Raw genomic sequence first — 19479 nt, 5'->3', positions numbered from 1 at the left:
CAAGGGTCTCCAGAGCGGGCTGGTAGTGCGACCCCCTACTGGAGCAAAGGGAAGCCGGGTAAGGGCTGGGGGTGGCCGATCCCGGAGCCTGGTAGGACAAAGAGGAAGCTAGGAGGGGCCAGTGCGCGGTCTAATCCCAGGCAAAGGTGGTAGTGTTTTAAAACTACACGCAACGGGAAGGGTGGGGAGAGTCCTGGGAGAGTCTACTGGAATTGGGGACAATGTGAATACCCAGTGCTGTGGAAACTGCCTGGAATCTCTGAGGGTGACCCTAGAGAAGACTCCTGGTAACCGGGCACATGGATCCTGAACCAGCCATCTTCAACCAGGCAACGCTTCTAGTAGTGGGACAGAAACACCAACCCAGCTAAAAACCTTCAACCTACAAATATGTCCTTCCGGAGAAATGTGCTGGAGTAATGGTGGCACAGAGCTTGTGGGAGTGGCCAACCAATGAGTGGTCCATCAAGGGAGCCCAGGCTCTACACTTCCTGGATGGCCAGAAACCAGAGGCTGAATAGCCCAGAGACTTAGGATAGAACCAAACACAACTGGGGGCGAGGGATCAATGAAATGGTTAGTATTGATACTCTGCTATACTCATAAATTAGTTGCCAGCTATCATCAGAGAGGCTTCATCCAGCAACTGATGGGAGCAGATGTAGAGACCCACGGCCAAACATTAGGCAAAGCTAAGGAAACCCACGGAAGAGGGGGATGAAGAATATAGGTGCCAGAGGGGTTGAGGACACCACAAGAACACCGGGTCAACTAAGCAAGGTTCCGATGGACTCAGAGACTAAAGTAACAATCATGAGCCTGTACAGGCCTGAGCGAGGTCCTCTCCTTAGGCTATGGCTGTGTAGCTTGCTGTTCTCGTGGGATTCCTAACAGTGGGGGTGGGGACGTCTGACTTGTTGCCTGCTCTTGGGATCCTTTTCCTACCGCCAGGTTGCCTCTTCCTCTCTCAGTATGAGAGTGTGTGTGTCTAGTCTTAATTGTAGCTTGTTATGTCTTGTTTGGTTCATATCTCTTGGAGGCCTGATATTTTCTAAAGGGAAATGGAGGAGGAGTGGATCTGGGGGAAGAGGGTAGGTGTTGGGGGATGCTTGGGGGAATGGAGGGAAGGGAAGCTGTGGTTGGTATATAATGTGTGGGAAAAGAATTAAAAAAAAACAACAAAATATCTGACAAAGACAACAGAAGGAGAAAGGGTTTGTATTTGTTCAGGGATGGGTGGAGGGGAGTCAAGGCAGCAGTCACTTGAAGTATCAAGTCACATCACACTCACTGTCAGAGGACACAGAGAGGGTGAATACAAGCTCTCTTTCTTCATTTATACAGTCCAAGATCCCAGACAGGACATGGTGCCAGCACCCTCAAAAAATCATGGCTAACCCACATTCCACGACTGATACTCAGTCTTTAGTTCACTGATCCTCCACTTTCCCACTCCTTCCAAAGATTATATATTTGTGTTCTGTGTGAGGGCAGGGGTGTGAATTTTCATGCCCTCAGACGGGTCTGGCATAGAGGAACTAAAGGTAGGATTTAGGCTTCAGGTCCCTATGACCTAGATTCAATTCTAGCCACCACCTGTAGCTAGGCAACCTCAGTCAAGGCTCTGCACCTTCCGGGACCGGTTTCATCTTGTGTAAAGTAAGGAAAAATAAGTCTACACGTTACAAAAAGTTAACTGCGGCATTTGAGGTTTTAAAAAGTCAGGCAGTTCTGCCTCATACCACTAGGTGTCACCACAGGCTTGGCTAAGATACTTCCTTCTTGCTTCCCGAGCCAGACTCTTAAGACTAAGTCCTAACATCTCTCTATGTGAAAGCAGAGGGCAGGGCTGGGAAGGGTTGCTCCATTTGACTGTGTGTCTCTAAAGGTCACTTATGGACAAGACCTAATGTCCACACTCAAAAATTATCTGGTAAATTCATGGGGCCAAGCTTTAGGGGAGTCATTAAACTCAGACGAGGCTACAAGAAGGCCCTCGTGATGGTGTCTCTGGTTCAGAACAGGAAGGGAAACTCTGACTGGCTCAATTCCCCCAGTACCACCCTGGTTATGATCCAGGAACAAGGCTCTTCCCACATGCCAACAGATGCCAGCAAACACGCTCTGGGACTTTATAACTTTGGGGTCTTGAGTACTCAGCACAGAGCCTTCTCTGCTGGGACTTGTATAGTGCAGCCAATCCCAGGGACCTTAGCCCTTACTGAGAACAAGCGACAAGCACTATTCTGAGCACACTGACCCCGATGAGTCCCTGCCAATGGCTGCATCAGCTGCAGGGGAAAAATAATACGGGGAAAATAAGTCGCAGACATGTTAATGACCGTTTGAGGATGCATGACTTGGTAAGCATTCGATGGAAGAAAGCTATAGCACTCTGTTACCCAGAATGTACATATTTCTTTAATTTTACCTTAGTAAAGCTGCTGGCTACATTTTTAAATCGTTTGATGTCCCATAGCTTCTGGGTGCCTTTATTACTGTTCCATGATAGGTCCAATTTCCTGGATCTATTTGTGTGTATATTTGTGTGCAAGTGCCGCACACATACGCACTCACAGAAGGGTGGGTGCCAGTGGAGCCCAGACAAGGGCATCTGATTCTCTGGAGTTTGAGTCACAGGCACGTCACCTAATGAGGGTGTTGGGAACTGAGCTCTGGTCCTCTGGAAGAACAGCAGGTGCCTTTAACCATCGAGCCATCTCTCTAGTCCCCAGCCTGGATCTAATTCTTGGTTTAAAAAAAAAAAAGTTGTGCTGACTTTTCATAAACCAGAATTGCGCCGTGCAGGGTTGGAACCGGAAGGTAGACAGCCTGATTCTACACACCGGTCTCACATTAGTAACGTAAGCACCCTGAAGATTAGTCATTGAGCCCCAAACCCACAATCCCGGTCTAACTGAATTCTAGCTCTCTGGTTAGCAGCTAAGAGGTTTGGGGATCGATAAGAAACAAGCTGAGTGGGTTGGGGATTTAGCTCAGTGGTAGAGCGCTTGCCTAGCAAGTGCAAGGCCCTGGGTTTGGTCCGGAGCTCTGAAAAAAAGAAAAAGGAAAAAAAAAAAAAAGAAAAGAAAAGAAACAAGCGGAGTGTAGTGACACTTACTAGCACTTAGGAGACCGAGGCAGGAGGATAATGAGTTTGAGGATAACCTGAGCTATCTATGTATTCCTGTATTCCTAAGCTATCCTATGCTTCCTGTATGTGGTTGAGATTGGCCCATCTACTTCCTGTTCCTACTGCCATGCCTTCCCGCCATTATGGACTCTAGCACCATATTCCACTCCACCCCTCCTACCTGCCCCCTGGAACAATAAGCCAAAAAAAAGTCTTCCTTAAGTGGTTAGTGGTCACAGCTTTTATCTAAGCAACATTAAAGTAGCTAATACACTGTGCTCAGGCTTCTGGGCACAGGAAGTCACTGGGCACAGGAAGTGAGTCTGCCTTGGCTTTGCCCTCTCAATAGGCCATGCATGGGTGGCGCTGTCTCCCCCACCCACCCACACACACAGCAAGGTAAGTGGTGCTTAAAGTACTACTTGTAGGAGGCCAATGGGCCAGCACTGTGGTGATTTGAATAATAACCTCTATAGGTTCACAGGGAAATGGCACTGTTAGGGGGAGTGGCCTTATGGGAATGGGTGTGGCTTTCAGAAGTGTGTCTCTAGGGAATGGGCTCTGAGGTCCCTGGAGCTCAAGCCAAGGATCAGTGAGTGCCTCACTGTCTTTCCTGCTGCCTGTGGATAGGGATAAAGAACTCTCAGCTCCTTCTCCAGCTCCATTGTCTGCCTGCACACAGCCAAGCTTCCCGCCATGATGATAATGGACTAAACCTCTGAAAATGTAAGTTACCCCCCAGTTAAATGGTTTCCTTTATAAGAGTCGCTGTAGTCATGGTGTCCCTTCACAGAAACTGACGGCTGATGGGGGGGATGGCAGGTGACTGTAGAGGAGAGGGACACCACCTCCAGAGAAGAGTAACAGGGTCATCATAGCAAGACTCTCCTGGCTGCTGTGTGAAGGAGGCCTGTGGTTTCTGTTGCTGAGATAAAGACAAAACAACAAACAAAAAACAGAAACAAAGTACCTGACAGAGAGCAGCTTAGGGGAGAAGGGACTGACTTGATTTACAAACCCAGATTACAGTCCGTCATGGAGAGTGGGGAGAAGGTCAAGGTGCCGGGAGCTGGAAGCAGCTGGCCCCACCACATCCACAGGCAGAGAATGAACGCATGCAGGCTTAGGTGCAACCTACCTTTCTCTGCTTACACAGTCCAGGTTCCAAAGCCAGGGAATGGTGCTGCTAACTTTCAGACCAGGTCTTCCCATATTAATTAAAGCAATCAAGAGCCTCTTCCACAGATACGCCTATGGGTCAACCTGCTCTAAATAAATCCCTCACTGAGACTCTCTCCAGGTGATTCTAGGCCACGTTGGCAAAAACCTAGTCATCCCAAGGACTTTGGGGTTTGAGAGGAATCAGAACAGAAAGGGCAGTGAGGCCTGAGGGAAGGAGGATGGTGACCAGGACCAAACTTTGGTGGTGAAGACAAAAAGGTCTAAGGGGGGCAGGGATTCCCCAAGGAAAAGACAAGTTTCAGAGGTTGCAGAGTTGAGGAAAGCAGGTGTCCTGGTTGGGTACCAGGAGGACGGGATAATTTCAGAGGCCTTGGCAGGAAGTCAAGGTTGGCTTAGCCAAATTTTAGGGCAGAAAGGGTTTCTGGGTCATTCAAAATCCCAGGATCCAAGTGGAGCAAGCCTGAGGGTGGAAGCGACCAGGGTGGTCGAGCAGAGGTCAGAAGCCATGCCTGCCTCCCAGCTTTGCAGAGTTCCCATGAGAAAGTTGGCCATTAGGGCTTTGCCAGGGCCCACACCTGCCACAGAAGTACTTGAAACACGCTTTCTGACCCTTGTTTTGTATAGATACAGAGCTTTTCGACATCCACTCTTGTTCTGAATACTGAATCGGAGACCTTATATTTACTAATAAACCTCAGACACTATAGCCGGGCAGGCTCTAGGCTATTCTAACCTGACCAAGCTGGCCTTAGACTACTTCTCAGCCTACTTTCCAGCCACACGGCCCGATACCTGCCCTCTTCATCTTGTCTTGGTGCTTCCTTCTCCATGTGCTCCCCAGTGCCAGCAACTCCCTGGTTCCCCACCTGAGGCTGTCTCCCTCTCTTTGGACCCTGAGGTCCCACCTTTCCCTTTCCTGTCCAGTTGTGGGCTGTTCCGCTCTTTATTTTAACCAATCAAGATGCTGCAATACAACGTTTCACAAAACACTGAGTCAGGAAATGCTTCCTAACCATGGCAATACCAAAGTCCAGACGGCTACTGGGTCTCTGGATACAGAAATCAGCATCTGAATGCACAATGCAGGAAAACGCTACTCAACAGGGTCTCTTAAAATATTCTTTTCCTATTTTTTTTTTCTAGGACCAGCTGGATGAGTGTTTCCCATGAGACCATCTACCTAAGCCGAGTCGTCTTCCTCTCCTGATCCCAAGAAGCCACTAATTTGATTGCTATCACCTCGGCTCAGTTTCGACAACTCTTGAGCTAGAGAAATGGAATCGTGCTGTTTGCACCGGGTTGGTTCCACCTCCTTTTAACCCATAGACTGTACATCAGACTAATCTGTAGTATTCTAGTGTGTAGTGTCCTCCTGGTTTGTTCCATTTACGCATAAAATACGTGTGTCCCTCAAAATTCAGAGGGGATTGGTTCCAAGGCCCTAAATATGAGGATGCTCAAGTCTTTCATAAAATGATGCAGTGTTCACAGGTACCCTACACACATCCTCCCACGGTTCACTGCTAAAACTGGTTTTGGACCCTGGGATAAGAGACCGGGGTGTGTATTTTATATATCAAAGCAGTCCTGGCCTCCAGGTTTTCCCAGCATCCCTCAGTCCCTTCTTGGCATACCCTGCCCCCAACCATGAACTTTCCAGCCCAAAGGCTCCTTCCTATATATGCCAGATATTTTTGCTCTTCCCACCTTGGTCTCCTCCCCCCTCCTTCCTTCTGTCTCTGTGTCCGCCCTTTCTCTCTTTCTCCCCCATGGTGTCTTTTCTGGGTTCCATCCTTAGGGCCAGTAAACTCACCAGAGAGTGAGTAGCTTTCCAATAATCCTGCCTTTCAAAGCATTCTAGTCTGGCTTGAATTGGCTCATTTCACCATCAGCAGAGAAATAACCTATCAAAAACCTGTAAGAGCTATAAAAAAAAAGCACTTATGGTTTTTAGGCAATGACAACAAAAGTACATATTCAGTATAGGTGCAAGTTCTTCCAAATGTTTTAGAGACATTTTTGAACGTCCCATGCAGAAGTTATGGCTACCAAGTGTCAAATGTATCCCAGTTGTTTCCGGGACAACTGAACTAGGGATTCACTCTTACATAGGACTCCAGACAGTCCATAAGACTGGAGGATCCAGGCACAGCACAGGGGTGTGTTGAGAACAAGGAGACGCTGAGAGTTTTTCTGGAATGCCAATCAGCACTGCCCAAGAACACTATTTGCCTCTGAATCCGTGCTCAACCCACTATTCATTTAACCAGAGCTCCCCGGCCCTCTGTTTTCTCCTGTTGTTAAGTGACAGAAGACCAGGTACAGGTACACTGATCCTTAAGGACTCATAAGCAATTAAACAAGAGTCACACAGTCAAATCTGTTTTCCACCCTGGCCAAGGGCTCACCACCTCTTCTTCATACCTATGACCTCAGCTTAGGTGTCAATGCCTGTGCCTCAATGTATGCTTCCCGCATCCAGTTTGATATGATCTCTTTTAGCTCCCTTAGTCACTACCTGTCCGAGTCACCGTGACTTTAGTGCCTGGAAGGACGTTCAGGTTGCTTAGCTGGTCTCCCATCCCGAACCTCACCTCCATGTCTTCTAACCCTGAAAGTTAATGGCCTTGGAACAAGATCCCTTCACTCACACAACACACAAACTCAATCTGCCCAAGAAGGCCCCAACCCTCACCCACTCCAAACACTAGGATTCCATTCCTTTAATTTGCCTCTTAGTGCCTTCCACGATGCCTAATTACGAATCACGATGCCTAGTTACGAATCACGTACTGGTACAAATAAAAGTGATTACCCAGCGGTAATGTCTCCTCTGTCCCCCAACACTCACTCGCACCTCTTGACTGAGAAAATTGGGGTCAGGAGTAGAAGTCTACCTCCTTAACCTCTAGCACTGCGCTTGCGCACAGTATGAGCTCAGGAACTTGGCTAAGAAACTAGTAAGTGACCACACTGACTCATCTAGACTTTTTAACAAGCCTGGGGCAAGCCATTTCATCACCCAGAAGGAACCACGTGCTTAGACCATGGTTGAAAGGGCCAGATCTGAGCCACGAGAAGTTTTCCCAGAGTGCACAAACCACTAGGTCTTAGAGATTCTGGGGAATCAGGTTCATCAGCGTAACTAAACCACGCTCGCCCGCTGAGCTCTTAAAGAGTAAGGATCACAATCTGCTGCATATGCATGAAGGAGACCATGGGCCAGAGGTTCGGGGCTGCCCAAACTGCGCCTGATCAAATATTCCACGGGCTTGAGGACCTCAGTGCCCTATAATTTTATTCAAGTCCATAAAAAGTTCCGAAAGGACATTTTGTGGCCGATATTGAGGCAAAAGTGCCTGAGAGTAGCCTCGCTTTGAGTCAGTTTGTCAGGCGTCCGCGGCGGACAGCCCAATTTTGGACGGGGTCCTTGGACCGCTTCACTAGAAGACGAAGGGGGCGTCTCCCCAGCTCCTGCGGCGTCGGTGGCGAGCTAAGGTGGAGGCCGGCAGCGGCAGCGACAGCGACGGCGACAGTGGCGGCGGTGCCATGGCGGGGCTCGCAGGTATCGTAGCGTCGCCCGCCTGGGCAGGGTGAGAGGCACTCGGCGCGGTTGCGCCGCCATGTTAGCCCTCCGGGGTCACCTTAGGCGCTGCTTGGCCTCTCGCCCGGGCTTTCCGCGCGGCCGGGTACGGACTCACCCTTGTCTGGCGTCAGGTGACCTCCCCTTTTCGCCCCAACCTGGGCCTTGGCGGGGAGGGGGAGTCCTTTCCCGTCCCTTGGGTGGGTTCCGGGGTTCCTAGCTGTCACTCTGGCCTCCAAGGTCAGCGCGCTCCCGGGACGGGGCTGGGAGGGGCGGGCGCGACCACCACCTCCTCTGTTCCGGACCTTGGCAAGAGGCTCAGCTTCTGGGAGGCCGGACACTCTTCCTCGCCTCTTCAGTTTCTCTCTCTCTCTCTCTCTCTCTCTCTCTCTCTCTCTCTCTCTCCCTCTCCCTCTCCCTCTCCCTCTCCCTCTCCCTCTCCCTCTCCCTCTCCCCCTCCCCCTCCCCCTCTCCCTCTCCCTCTCCCTCTCCCTCTCCCTCTCCCTCTCCCCCCCCCCCCAACCAAAGGAGTGTGGGGAGAAGGTAGAAGTGGGCCCCGAACGCTCTCTTTTGTGTCTGGAGTATTAGGGTGACCATCTGCTTCGGGTCCGGTGTGCTTCTCACTCTCAGCAACTTTTCGTCGAGTCTGGACACCGGTTCCCCCTCCAGTGTGTGGGGAGTGGCCCTCAAGGGCAGCAGAAGGAATGGAGTGCCTGTCACACTTGCCTTGGCCTGGAAAGGAAGAATGGGGGATGGGGACAGCTGATTTTTCCTCCCTCCTGCCAAACCACCTTTAATTCCTTCTAGGTCTCATGTCTCTTTTCACTTGGGAAACTGGGGCCTGTTCTAGTTTATAGGTTATTTCTGTTTATAGGTTCGGATCCTCTTTTGTCCCTTTCAGGGTACTGATGTATTGGGGACAGCTTCTCTGCCCTGCCTGACATGGTCCAATCATCCTGTCAGCCATCTGAACTGCACCACCGAAGCCAGGACCCAAAAAAAGTTCCATTTTATGCGCCCATGACGAGTGTTAGATCGAGCTTGCTTGTTTAACTCAAGATTCATTAATGGCATGAGTTCCTGTTTAAAGATGGGGTTTCTGGAACCTTGGTCAGTTTCCAGGAACCAGATCAATTCTCAATCTGAAAATGGTCATCTTAAAGTTGTGGCCAAAACAGTTTAACTTCTTACCTGTTATTTCCAAGGGGGAATGAGAGTTAGGCCGCCCTCTTTTCTTGTTCCCTTGGAAACACACGCATTCTGTTCAAGCTTGTCACTGTGTGATCTACCAAGAGCCCTGTATTGCCTTCCTCTCTGTCTTCTGGCTCTGGCTCTGCCTGGGAATGTTCAGGAATCTGTGTCCTGCTGTGCTATGAGCCCTGTGGAGGGAAGGGGACAGGATCATTTCCAGAGAAGATTGTGGTAACAATGTTTCTCTGGCATATGGAAGAAGTCAGTGGTCACCTGAAAAAAGAGACTTTGGTAAACTAGTATTGTGTGTGTGTGTGTGTGTGTGTGTGTACATTTAAATCTCCAGGGGAAGATTAACTGCCAGCTCAGAGTCTTCCTTTAGGGTGTTGGCTCCTGGAGCCATCCGAGTCTGAAAGTAGATATCTAGTAAGTAGCCAGCAGCAAGCCTGCTTCCTTCAAAGCCTCTGTGTAATTAAGCTATCTTTGGCCAGCCCCAGAGTCAAAGCCAAAAATCTTAATCCCTGTCCTGTCCCTCAAATACATTTCAGTCACAATTCAGTTACTCTACAGATAGACATACAAGTCTCCCAGAACCCACATCTCTCAAAGTTTTGGTCGTTAGTGACCTCCCTGCTGAGATTGGGCTAGGCAGGCGAGACTCAGCCTTCTCTGGCATCAGTGCCTGGGGTCTCATGTGGTGCTGTAAAGCTAGTCCACTTCCTCACAACCTGCCTGCTTTTGTTCCTCTTTGGAGGTAGCAACCTCTTTAGGAAAAGGGGATATTTAACTCTGTGTACTAAGGACTTTGCAATAAAAGAACACATCCCATTGCTTTGTGTGAGAACGAAATGTTTTAATATGTAGCTGTGGAAGCATTTAATAAATAAATAAGGTGTGCTTGGGTCAGACTTGTGGGTGTTACACAAAGAATGGGCATGAACACACGCCTGCCTTCTCTGGAGGGTTTAGTTTGCCATAGGAGCAGAAAGGTGTGGAGTGGGAGAAGAAAGTGGGTAGTGGACATTTCACATTCTCAGGGTCACCAGGGCACCCCCTACACTCACTGCTGGATGATAGATGGAAGAATAAAGATTTTACCAAAATCATCTGGAAAGCCCTGGGGTTACCAGTAGCCTCCTAGCTTGGGGATGGGGGAGACAAGATTTGTTATTTCCAGAGTAGCCAGACTCCTTCCTCCCTGGCTTGGCCTGCATTTGTGTACTCAGCTGGCATCTAATTTGGTCTGACACTAGAACATATGGAACAATACAGTGGTATCACCCACCCTCCCACCCCCACTCCAAATCTCCAAGAAAGTCAGCCTTCCTTTGAAACCTGTTGATATGTACTCAAGGTTCAATAAGTTTAGTATGACAAACCACAGAAATTTCTAGCCATAAAGGAAGTAGCCACTGACTGACTAACTGACTGACTGACTGACTGCAGATGAGTAATTATGGGGCAAAGGACCTGACCTACCTTCAGGTCTTAGCAGCAGCTGTATCCACCCTGCTGAGGAAGTCCGAGCCTCGAGCCTCGGAATGCCTGTCACATCCAAGGGCTGTGGAATCCTGGCTCTCTAATGTGTATGGGGTTCATCTGGACCTTAGGAGGGAACTAGAAGCAACCTGGCTGGATAGCCTAAGCTGACTTGATGGTTGGAAAAGCTAAGGCTACACCAAATTCTGTGCTACCTTCCTCCATAATTCCCCGGTGCTGAATGAAATTATAAGTATCATCAGAGGTGCCAGTGATTGGTTTGAAAATCAGGTTTTCTTGGGGGATCTGCAGGGTCAAGATTCAAGAACTTTGAGGTGCTTTATGCACCTGAGTGTTTGTGGTGTTACTACCAGGGCTAAGAAGTTTGAGGAAATAGCAGGAGAGACTGATGGCCTTCCAACTCATTCCTTTAGCATTGGCATAGGAGCAAGTATGCAGAGGCAGGGATGGGTAAGACCAGAAGTGAGACTTAACAGGTGGCAGGACCATTTGGTGAGGCAGTCAGTTGATACTTGTGAACAGCCCTGGCTAAGCAAGAAAGGGAACGAAGGGACCAGCCCACCCTCCCTGATGCAGTAGGAGGGAAAGGGGAAGCTATTGACCTGATAAGGTCCTTAAGGATGAACTGAGAAAATTAAGAGATGGGGGTGTCCACCTAGAGGGTTGGAAAAACCAGGCAGGATGGCCTGCCTTAGGGTGATCCTGGGGCCTGGAGCATTAAGCTGGGTGGAAGAGGGGCCAAGTCACATCTCATGCTCATTGTGCAGCCAGTGCCCCCTCTTCCTGCCCAGCATTCATTTCCTGGGGCTCCTGGGTGGAGATCTGTGGTATAGCTTTATATTTTAAATTAGCCCTCGTGGTCCTTAGTATTCCATTTAGAGGGCCACTCCCAGTTATCTTCTCGCCATCTTTCCCAGATAGGTAACCTACCATGGCACCTTATCTCAGCACCACCAAGTAAATGCACCCGTCATCTTGGGGGGAGGGGAAATGTCCCTTATTCTGGGACAAATGACTACCACTCTTCATTGGGAATGAAAATAGTCCTTTATCTCAGGACAGATTTAAATGGGGCAAATATGAGAGTCTGGGTTCATCTTGTCTTCTTGTCCCCTCCCCTCCTCCCCTTCCCAAGTGGTGTGCCCATCTTTAGAGATATGTGATGTCGCTGTCGCAAAAGAAGCCACAAAAGAACTTTTGGTGCACCCCCACTGCCCTGCAGGGTCCTAGGACACTACAAGACAGGAGAGGTCCGTTTTTTTATTTTTTGTGGAGGTGGTCCCTGTCTCCAGGAGCTTACAATCTAGCCGGGGAGACACAACTAATGCACACGTAAACTAGTACAATTAGCGACTACCACAATAGCAACCACAACTGCTGCGTGAGACCAGGGATAAGCAAGATCAGTGAAGGGCCGGGGGTCAGAGACGGTGTTTTGGTAAAGGTGGGATCCAATTACTGGTTGAATAGGTCCGAATCAAGTGACACATTTTTGGGGGGTGGGGCTTTGGAAGGCAGGGGAGAGGGGGAGTGAGGGAGCAAGGCAGGAATATGCGTGCCATAGGCAAGGGACAGCAAGAGGGCCCCACTAGTTTTCTTAACCCTCTTCCTCCACCACCCACACCCTCCACTCCCCCAGTGCTGCACGCAGTTGACACTTTCTCTTCTGCACCGAGATTCAGGGTTTCAGCTGGTGATGTCAGAATGTCCATTCTGCTGGTTGGTGGGGTGTTAGCTCTCCATGGTAGGATCTTGTGCGGCTGAGATGGTGCTGTTCCAACTTGGTCCAGATCAGAATGTGGTGCCTACGCCCATATCTCGAGGGTTGCTCCCCTCTTCCCCCATCCTCTCCCACCCGCCGGCCATGGGACAGGGGCAAAGGGGGGAGGGGGCTGGGAAAGGAACTGATGTCTTCATCATTGTCGGTGCTGCTTTTCTGGGGACCTACCGGCCCCTCACTGACCTTGGCAAGTGCTCCTCTGACGAGGGAGCACAGGGGACCCCCCATTCCTGCGCGGCATTGGCTCCCATGCTGGTCGAGAAGCACAGGAGCACCTGATGACACGGCCGCCCAGGGCTGGGAGATGGGGCCTCAGTTGGGGGCTCGGTGCCTGCGCTCCCCCAGCACCTGCCGCCCGGTCCGGGACACCGTGTGCGCCAGCTTCTGCAGGGAGTACCTGAACACCTGCGGTGAGAGACCCAGGACCCACCCTTAGAGAAGTACCCGTGACCCAATGTGCTACTGCTGCTACTGCTGCTTGCTGCTCCTGCTGTGTGCCCGCCCAGCCCCGCCCCCTGCCCCGCCCGCCTGTCCAGCATAGCCTGGAGTGGCGGGCGGGGCACAGCTTGTCCACCAGTCAGGGCAGCTGGAGCTTTTCCAACTGTGCTGAGAGCTGCATGGCTGCAAGCTGATTGGACCCACAACTTAAGTATACCTCACTTCTCGCAATGGGCTGTGTCCCTGGAGGATTTCGAAAAGCGAATCCTACCCAGTAAATGCAGCATTCCAGGAACACCTTGAAGGAAATATGCGATTCCTTTGGCAAAGGATTCCTTTAGCAGGATTCCTGCAAAGGGAGCTCTCAGGGTAGATAGTTTTATGCACAAAGCGCTTTCTTCCAGTTTGGCTTTAAGAGAAGCACTTTTGCGCGCGCACTTGCGCGCTCTTTTTCCATAAAATGATTCCCCCTTTTTTCCTTTTCTTTCTTTCTTTCCTTCTTTATTTATTTATTTTTTGGAAGTGTTCTTTCCCCTTCCGTTTTTGTCCTGCGCAGGGCATTTTCCTCTAGTTGATTTATTCAAAGTGTGTTCCCAATTCGTTTTCTTTTCCCTGATTCTTTGTTTCTTTTCCAATGCGCTTTTATCCAATCCATTTTTTTCTCCTAGTAAGTGCCTTTGTCTGTTTATTTTTCCTGCAATGCGTGTTTTCTCTATTTCCTCCCCCTTACTTTTTTCTCTTATTTATTGCGATTCTTTTTGTTATTTTTCCTGAGAAGTGCCATTTTCTAACTTCTTTCTCACCACCCAAGTGTTATATGTGTATATATCATTTATTTTAAAGAAAATTTCCCGCATTGCGCAATTTTTTAAGGTGAAAATTTTCTGTTGGGCGAGCTGTAAAGTCTCGCAGCACACAAGTGCCCCGCCTCCCTCCGGGGAATCGAGCCTGAGTATAGCGGGTATTTCTTACCGCGTTGGTCGCGATCGTCCGCAGCGGGCGACCGCCGCACCCCTGAGTCTTTGTTCCCGGCTGGGCGCGGGCGCACTGGGGACAGGGTCTGTGCGAGGATGTGGGCACGGGAACGGGCGGGGACAAATAGTACCACCGCGGCATTTTGGTACACAGGGATCGCGGCAATTGGGATAGGATGGGTTGGGTAGGGGCGGCAATCGCGATATGGACTAAGGGTCCCAGGGCGCGTTTCGGGTGCCCTCTCCCACCCAAAGCCCGGGTATATACTCACCTGCAGCAGCACGCGGAAGATGTACCAGCCGATGATGAGCAGTTCTGCCGAGGCTGCTGCCACTGCGGCCATGGTTCCGAAAGTGGGTGGGTGGTCGAGAGCAAGGGTTCGCCGAGGTCTATGGATCTCGGAGTCCGCTGCTGGGCGCAATGCCGCAGCCCCGGTGGCCGCGCCTTAAGTACCCTCCTGCCACCTTAGTGCGCATGCGCACTTGGGGGGTGTTGAGAAGGGGGGGTAGCGGGGGGCGCTCCTCATTCGCCAAGAGAGAGAAAAAAAAAATCCCGTCTGTTCTTCCCACACCGACCCCCACCTCCTGAGTCCGCTCTAACACCCTTCCAGAAGATTCTGCTCTGCCCTCTTTTGAAATTCGGTGTAAAATGGAGAGGAGTCGTGGCTCTAGAGTATAGAATGAGGGGTAGAGGTGCTCCCAAGCCTGCAAATTCTTCGAGCCGCGTAACCAGTGCCGCGCCAAAATATACCTTCCATATGGATGGAAAACCGAAGTTACGGAAGTCTCTCAGAAAGCAAAATGTATACCCTTTTCAGCATTCCTAGTATTCCGTGAATTTTAAACCTATGCCAACTGTTTTGTGATAATCTTTGATCATGTACCACTTTTCTGACTGTTGCTTTCCGCTTGCGGTAGTGGCTGCAGTCCGGAGCCGGACCGGCACTCTGCTCTTAGTAGCTAAAGCAATTTTATCTACTCTGGGAGGGATGTAGTAAGGATTGACGTGCTTTGTGTGTTCCAAATTGGCGAGCTTTATGGAGAAGTGGTCCAAATTTGGGGCTGGTTTTCTGCAGGACAGATATCGACCTCTGTTTTGTGCTCCCCTCCCCCAATCCCTCGTAGGTCTGCCTGAGCCAGGGTGGTTCTTTTTACCAGTTCGCTATGCAACTGGAGCACAAAATAGGATTTTGCTACAGCTACGAAGGGTTATGGCTACTGTCTTCTAGTTTCAAAGTAAAGCTAGTGTCCCTCTGTTGGTGTGGTCTTGGAGATCTTTGGTGGATCGCGGTAAGGTTGGAAAGACCAAATTGGCGTCTGCAAGTAGAGGGTTCCCACGGTCTCACTGGCTGGAGAAAGTACCTCTCCAGGAGGGAACCTGGGACAGAGGCCAAACGATATTTTTCCCTATTTGGATAGGATATTAATTTCGATTAAATACTTATAGAGACCTTTTCTGTTCAGTGTTAGTAATGATGGAGGTTTAATGGATCAAGTGAGTTTGGGTATTGTGATTTTGCTTTTCTTTCTTTCTCTCTTTCTCTCTCTCTTTCTTTAAATTGATTTTTCAAAGGAGTTGGCTAGTTTGGGGTAAATAATGCTGAACTTGTTTTTAAAAAGCAAACATGGTCCAGGCTGCTTTCTACTGTGTCTTCCCATAGCTTGCTAGGATCTGAGGTTCCACTGCCTAGCCTCTCCAGGTCAGCAGTGCACAGATAACTGCTGTAAAATTGACATACTCCACCACGCTGTGGAGCTGCAGATGTGAGACTAGATACAGAGCCCTTCCTTACCACACGGGGGCACAACACCAAGCCCATGGTGTCCTGTGGCAACCACAAGGCGGTATTGTGAGGTCTGGGACCTTTGAGGACGGGCTGCAGCCCCAGGATGCGATACATGATCTCTGCTGGGCAGGGCCCAGGCAAAGCCAGTCCGCTGTGGGGACCGTGCCCTCCTGGGATTCCCCAGTAGAAGCCCAGGGAAGACACACCCCAGGAGGCTCTCTTAGAGTGATAATTTGGATAAGAGTAGACATCCATGGGTGGTGGGGAGGAAAGGGCATTCACATTTGCTGTTGTTAACCATGATCCATTTTCCCAAATAAGTATACAATTTGTTCCTGTTTTTTTGTTTGTTTTGTTTTTGTTTTGTTTTGTTTTGTTTTGTTTTTTTGTTTTTGTGTGTGTGTGTCTGTCTATCTGTTCTTTGTCTGTTTGTTGTGTTGACTTTTCTCTTCAGGATCCCTGCTGCCTTGGTGATCCCGGGCTGACAGCCAGAGAGCACAGCGGCTCAGCTCCTGGAGAGAGAGTCGAAGAAAACGAAGGGCAGCCACCCGTGCCTGCTGGCCCCCATTAGGTCGGTTCCTGCAGCGGTGCCTGGCTGCCTTGGTGAAGGCCCTGCCCGGCAGAGATCATGTATTGCCTCCAGTGGCTGCTGCCCGTCCTCCTCATCCCCAAGCCCCTCAACCCCGCTCTGTGGTTCAGCCACTCCATGTTCATGGGCTTCTACCTGCTCAGCTTCCTCCTGGAACGGAAACCTTGCACGATATGTGCCCTGGTCTTCCTGGCAGCCCTCTTTCTCATCTGCTATAGCTGCTGGGGCAATTGCTTCCTGTACCACTGCTCCGATTCCCCGCTTCCAGAATCAGCCCATGACCCCGGTGTGGTGGGCACCTAACGTCTGCCGAGATAGCTTGCCACAAAGCAGAAGACGGGAGGGGAGGCATTGACATAGGTCATAAAGCATTGGAGTTTCAAACCCCGCAGCCCTGCGGGTACCACATTCCTAATGGAGCCTTTTGGCCTGTGATGTCTTATCCTTATAATGTGAATAATGGCACTGACCGGTGCTCCCATTGTAGAGTCCTGTAGTCGTGGGTGGTCTTATGGTTGTGTGTTCTGTCACCATCTGGGTCCCGGCTGACGGATTGGCCCACCCCCTTGCTCATTGATTTGGGGAGTCTATTTCTATCCTGGTCAGCTACCCTTGGTATGACCCAGGTGGATACAATGTAGTCTCATTGTCACCTCCATAACCTTCCTCGTCAAGATCTTCCTTGATCCCTCCTCAGTCCCTTTCCCTGGTTTCCCCTTGGTTCTCTCCCACCCCTTTCCTTTTTGGGGGAGCACCTGTCCAAGACAGGGCTTGTTTTTGCACTTATCTCAAATTTGAAGAGATTGCTGATGCCCGAGAGCCTCGCTTTTTCGTCCTCCGTTCCCTGTGGAGAAGGTGAGACGGAACCATGTCTCAACTGCTCGTTCCACAGACCTCCAGTGTTTTCTCTGCCTCATTTCTAAGAAGGAAGCAATGGGGAGACATAGCTCTTTGGCCGGGGTATCTGGGCTCTTGCCTTCCAGCCCAGCCTCTCTCCCTTTGCTCTTCCTCCTGCCTCTCTCAGCCACCTAAAGGGGCTGCCTCCTGTTTCCAGTGCATGCTCTTCAGGAGGGAGATGTGCAGTATTCCCTTAGACCCAGTGACCCTGGCTGAGTGAATGGGAAAGTATTACGATTTTCCTATCAGCCATGATTCCCTTGAGAGGTGTTTGGATGTTTTTTGATCTGCCCTGTATGTGTGTACATACATATGTATGAGTGTGTGTGTGTGTGTGTGTGTGTGTGTGTGTGTGTGTGTGTGTGTACATACAGATACATGTGTGTATTCCTTTTGAAGAAGCTTTACTGAATGTGTTCTGACTTTGAGGTTTAGTAGTAGTAGTAGCTGTAGTAGGTCCTGCAGTTTTTATTTAGCATGGGGATTGCAGAGTGACCAGCAGAGTGGACTCCAAGGTGGTTCAGACAAGACCCAGGGGAGCAGTCACCATCATCCTCCCACCAGGAGCCTCTTCATTCCTGCGCATGTAGACTGTGCACTATGAAGAATACACAGGAAGATTTGGTGACTTTGTACTTGTTTGCTTTTCTCTGCGCTTCAGAAACAAGTGTCTGCAAATGAGACTTTCTCCTGGCCCCATCCCGTCGGAAATGTCCCTCTCTCTTGTGTTCCAGTGAGGGTAGTGGGCCAGGCACAGGGCAGAGCTGGAAGCAGGCATCTGGGGAGTGGGACTTTGAGGCCACACTTGTGAAACACTCGGACTGCTGTTGTAAAGCTTTTATTTCTGGTGTGTTCGTTCCACAGCTGTTTGAAATGTTTAATAAAGCTTTATAAACTTTACTTTGTGGTTTTCTGTGGCTGCAGTCCATTTGGGTCATGGTGTTGGATTTCTGCGTTGGTGGGGGGCACGCAGGGCTGAGTCCTTGGCGCCAGGGTACCTTAGCTGGAAAATCTGATCTGTTCTCTGGAGAACAGATGCTGGAATGGGGAGGGGAGCAGGGGACAGTCCAGGCGGTAAACAGGAGGGAGTCTGGGAGTTTTCAGAGATGAGACTTGCACTTCTCAGCTCCCATGGCTTCCTGCCTGAAATGGTTTTCTCTACAGGACCTAAGGAAAAGGTCCCTTGATGAAAGCTTAGGACAGCAGGGGCTCTAACTGTCACGGATTGTTACGGTGCTGCTTTTGAAATAAAAATAAGGGAAATCCCTCGTAGCATTTCAGTTGGGAAAATAGTAAGGTTCGCCATCCACCCCATACATCTTAGGGGCCGGCTTAGAAGAGTACAGTCCCTTGCTGTGGATGTGCCCATGGCACTGAGTGTGACCTGGGACACTGGGGAATTGGGGGGGGAGGCAGCACGCCAGCATCCTGTGCTGGGCACACACCTCCAAGTCTCTCAGAAGGCCGGGCAGGAGCACTGCCTGAGCAGCAGGAGCTATTGTGAGGGCTGCTGTGGTGATGTTTGAGGTGGGTTTGGTGACTTCAGAGATGTTCAGGTGACATCCCCAGACGTTTCCTCTACTGTGGGAAAGCCATGTGAATTTGCTCCAGCTCCTCTTTGCATTTTTCTGCCTTTCTCACATTCCTGGCATGCTGATCCATGGTTCCCTCTTGATTATAACTTTCCAAAGAGACAACTGTAATCTGTATGTAATCCACTCATACCTATAATCCCAGCACTCTGGAAGCTAAGACAGGAGGATTCCTCTAAGTTCTGGGCCAGACTGGGCTACAGAGAGACCCTATCTAAACAAAAAAAGAAAAAGAAAAAAGAAATTACCAAAGAATTATCTATTTTGGAAGGGTTTACTTTGAAAAATTGCAGTGACCATTCTCAGGGTGCCTTTTCTGTCCCCTTCAGTGGTACTCTTGCCTCTTGTGGTCTTTGCTGTGTAGATAGCTCTTGGTTTACAAAACTTGACCAGCTGAGGAGCTGGGCATAGGGAAAGGCAAGTTTGTTCAACAAACACGGAGACCTTGTACGAGGCTTGCTGGCGATGTCAAGACAAGCAGGCCTGACACTCTAGGACTTCATAGTTCTAGCCTAGTGGGGTGACTTAGCAAAATAGACAACTACAGGTTCTGAAAACAAACACAGGCCTTTGTGTCCCTCTCTTCTGGAGGACCTGGATCCCAAGTGAGGACAAAACCATTGCTTATTTTGCTCTCCCTTGGGAAACAGCTTTCTGTGTCAGGTCATGTGCTTGAGAGTTACATTTAGGCCTCTCTCCAAAAGATCTGTGGCCCTTTCAGTAGGGTGCTGGTAGCCCATCCCTTGAAGGGTGCCTGCCTGTCACATCAGAGTTCATTCTGCCCAAAGGGCTTCCCACCTTACTTAAAATACTGTCCCTTTCCCTGAAGTACC

General features: G+C 50.0%; 2 protein-coding genes across 8 annotated transcripts; one reads left to right on the top strand and one right to left on the bottom strand.

Annotated features, from left to right (window-relative positions):
• The first annotated feature begins 3705 nt into the window (after positions 1-3705).
• Positions 3706-17954, top strand: Blcap (BLCAP, apoptosis inducing factor). Of its 2 annotated transcripts, XM_063283041.1 has the most exons (3): positions 3706-3859; positions 5459-7880; positions 16023-17954. In XM_063283041.1, exon 3 carries the CDS (start codon positions 16197-16199, stop codon positions 16458-16460), a length of 264 nt encoding a protein of 87 aa, XP_063139111.1. In that variant the 5' UTR covers positions 3706-3859; positions 5459-7880; positions 16023-16196; the 3' UTR covers positions 16461-17954. The 2 variants fall into 2 exon arrangements, with proteins under 2 accessions (XP_063139111.1, NP_598266.1); NM_133582.3 differs by lacking the exon at positions 3706-3859 and having other exon boundaries at positions 7801-7880.
• Positions 11785-14257, bottom strand: Nnat (neuronatin). 6 transcript variants are annotated; one of them, NR_073089.1, is made up of 4 exons: positions 14054-14246; positions 13780-13867; positions 13025-13105; positions 11785-12774 (listed from the first exon to the last, which is right to left on the bottom strand). NR_073089.1 is itself a non-coding variant. In XM_063284795.1 (3 exons), the coding sequence occupies exons 1-3, from the start codon at positions 14123-14125 to the stop codon at positions 12545-12547; spliced, it is 390 nt and encodes a 129-aa protein (XP_063140865.1). In that variant the 5' UTR covers positions 14126-14257; the 3' UTR covers positions 11785-12544. The 6 variants fall into 6 exon arrangements, 5 of the variants coding, with proteins under 5 accessions (XP_063140865.1, XP_008760612.1, NP_446053.1 ...); XM_063284795.1 differs by lacking the exon at positions 13025-13105 and having other exon boundaries at positions 14054-14257; XM_008762390.4 differs by lacking the exon at positions 13780-13867 and having other exon boundaries at positions 13030-13105; positions 14054-14247.
• Positions 17955-19479: the final 1525 nt, after the last annotated feature.

This window comes from Rattus norvegicus, chromosome 3, assembly GCF_036323735.1.
Source record: "Rattus norvegicus strain BN/NHsdMcwi chromosome 3, GRCr8, whole genome shotgun sequence".
NCBI lineage: Eukaryota > Metazoa > Chordata > Mammalia > Rodentia > Muridae > Rattus > Rattus norvegicus.
Note: the sequence above shows the minus strand (reverse complement) of the source record. Positions and strands in the feature narration are given on the sequence as shown.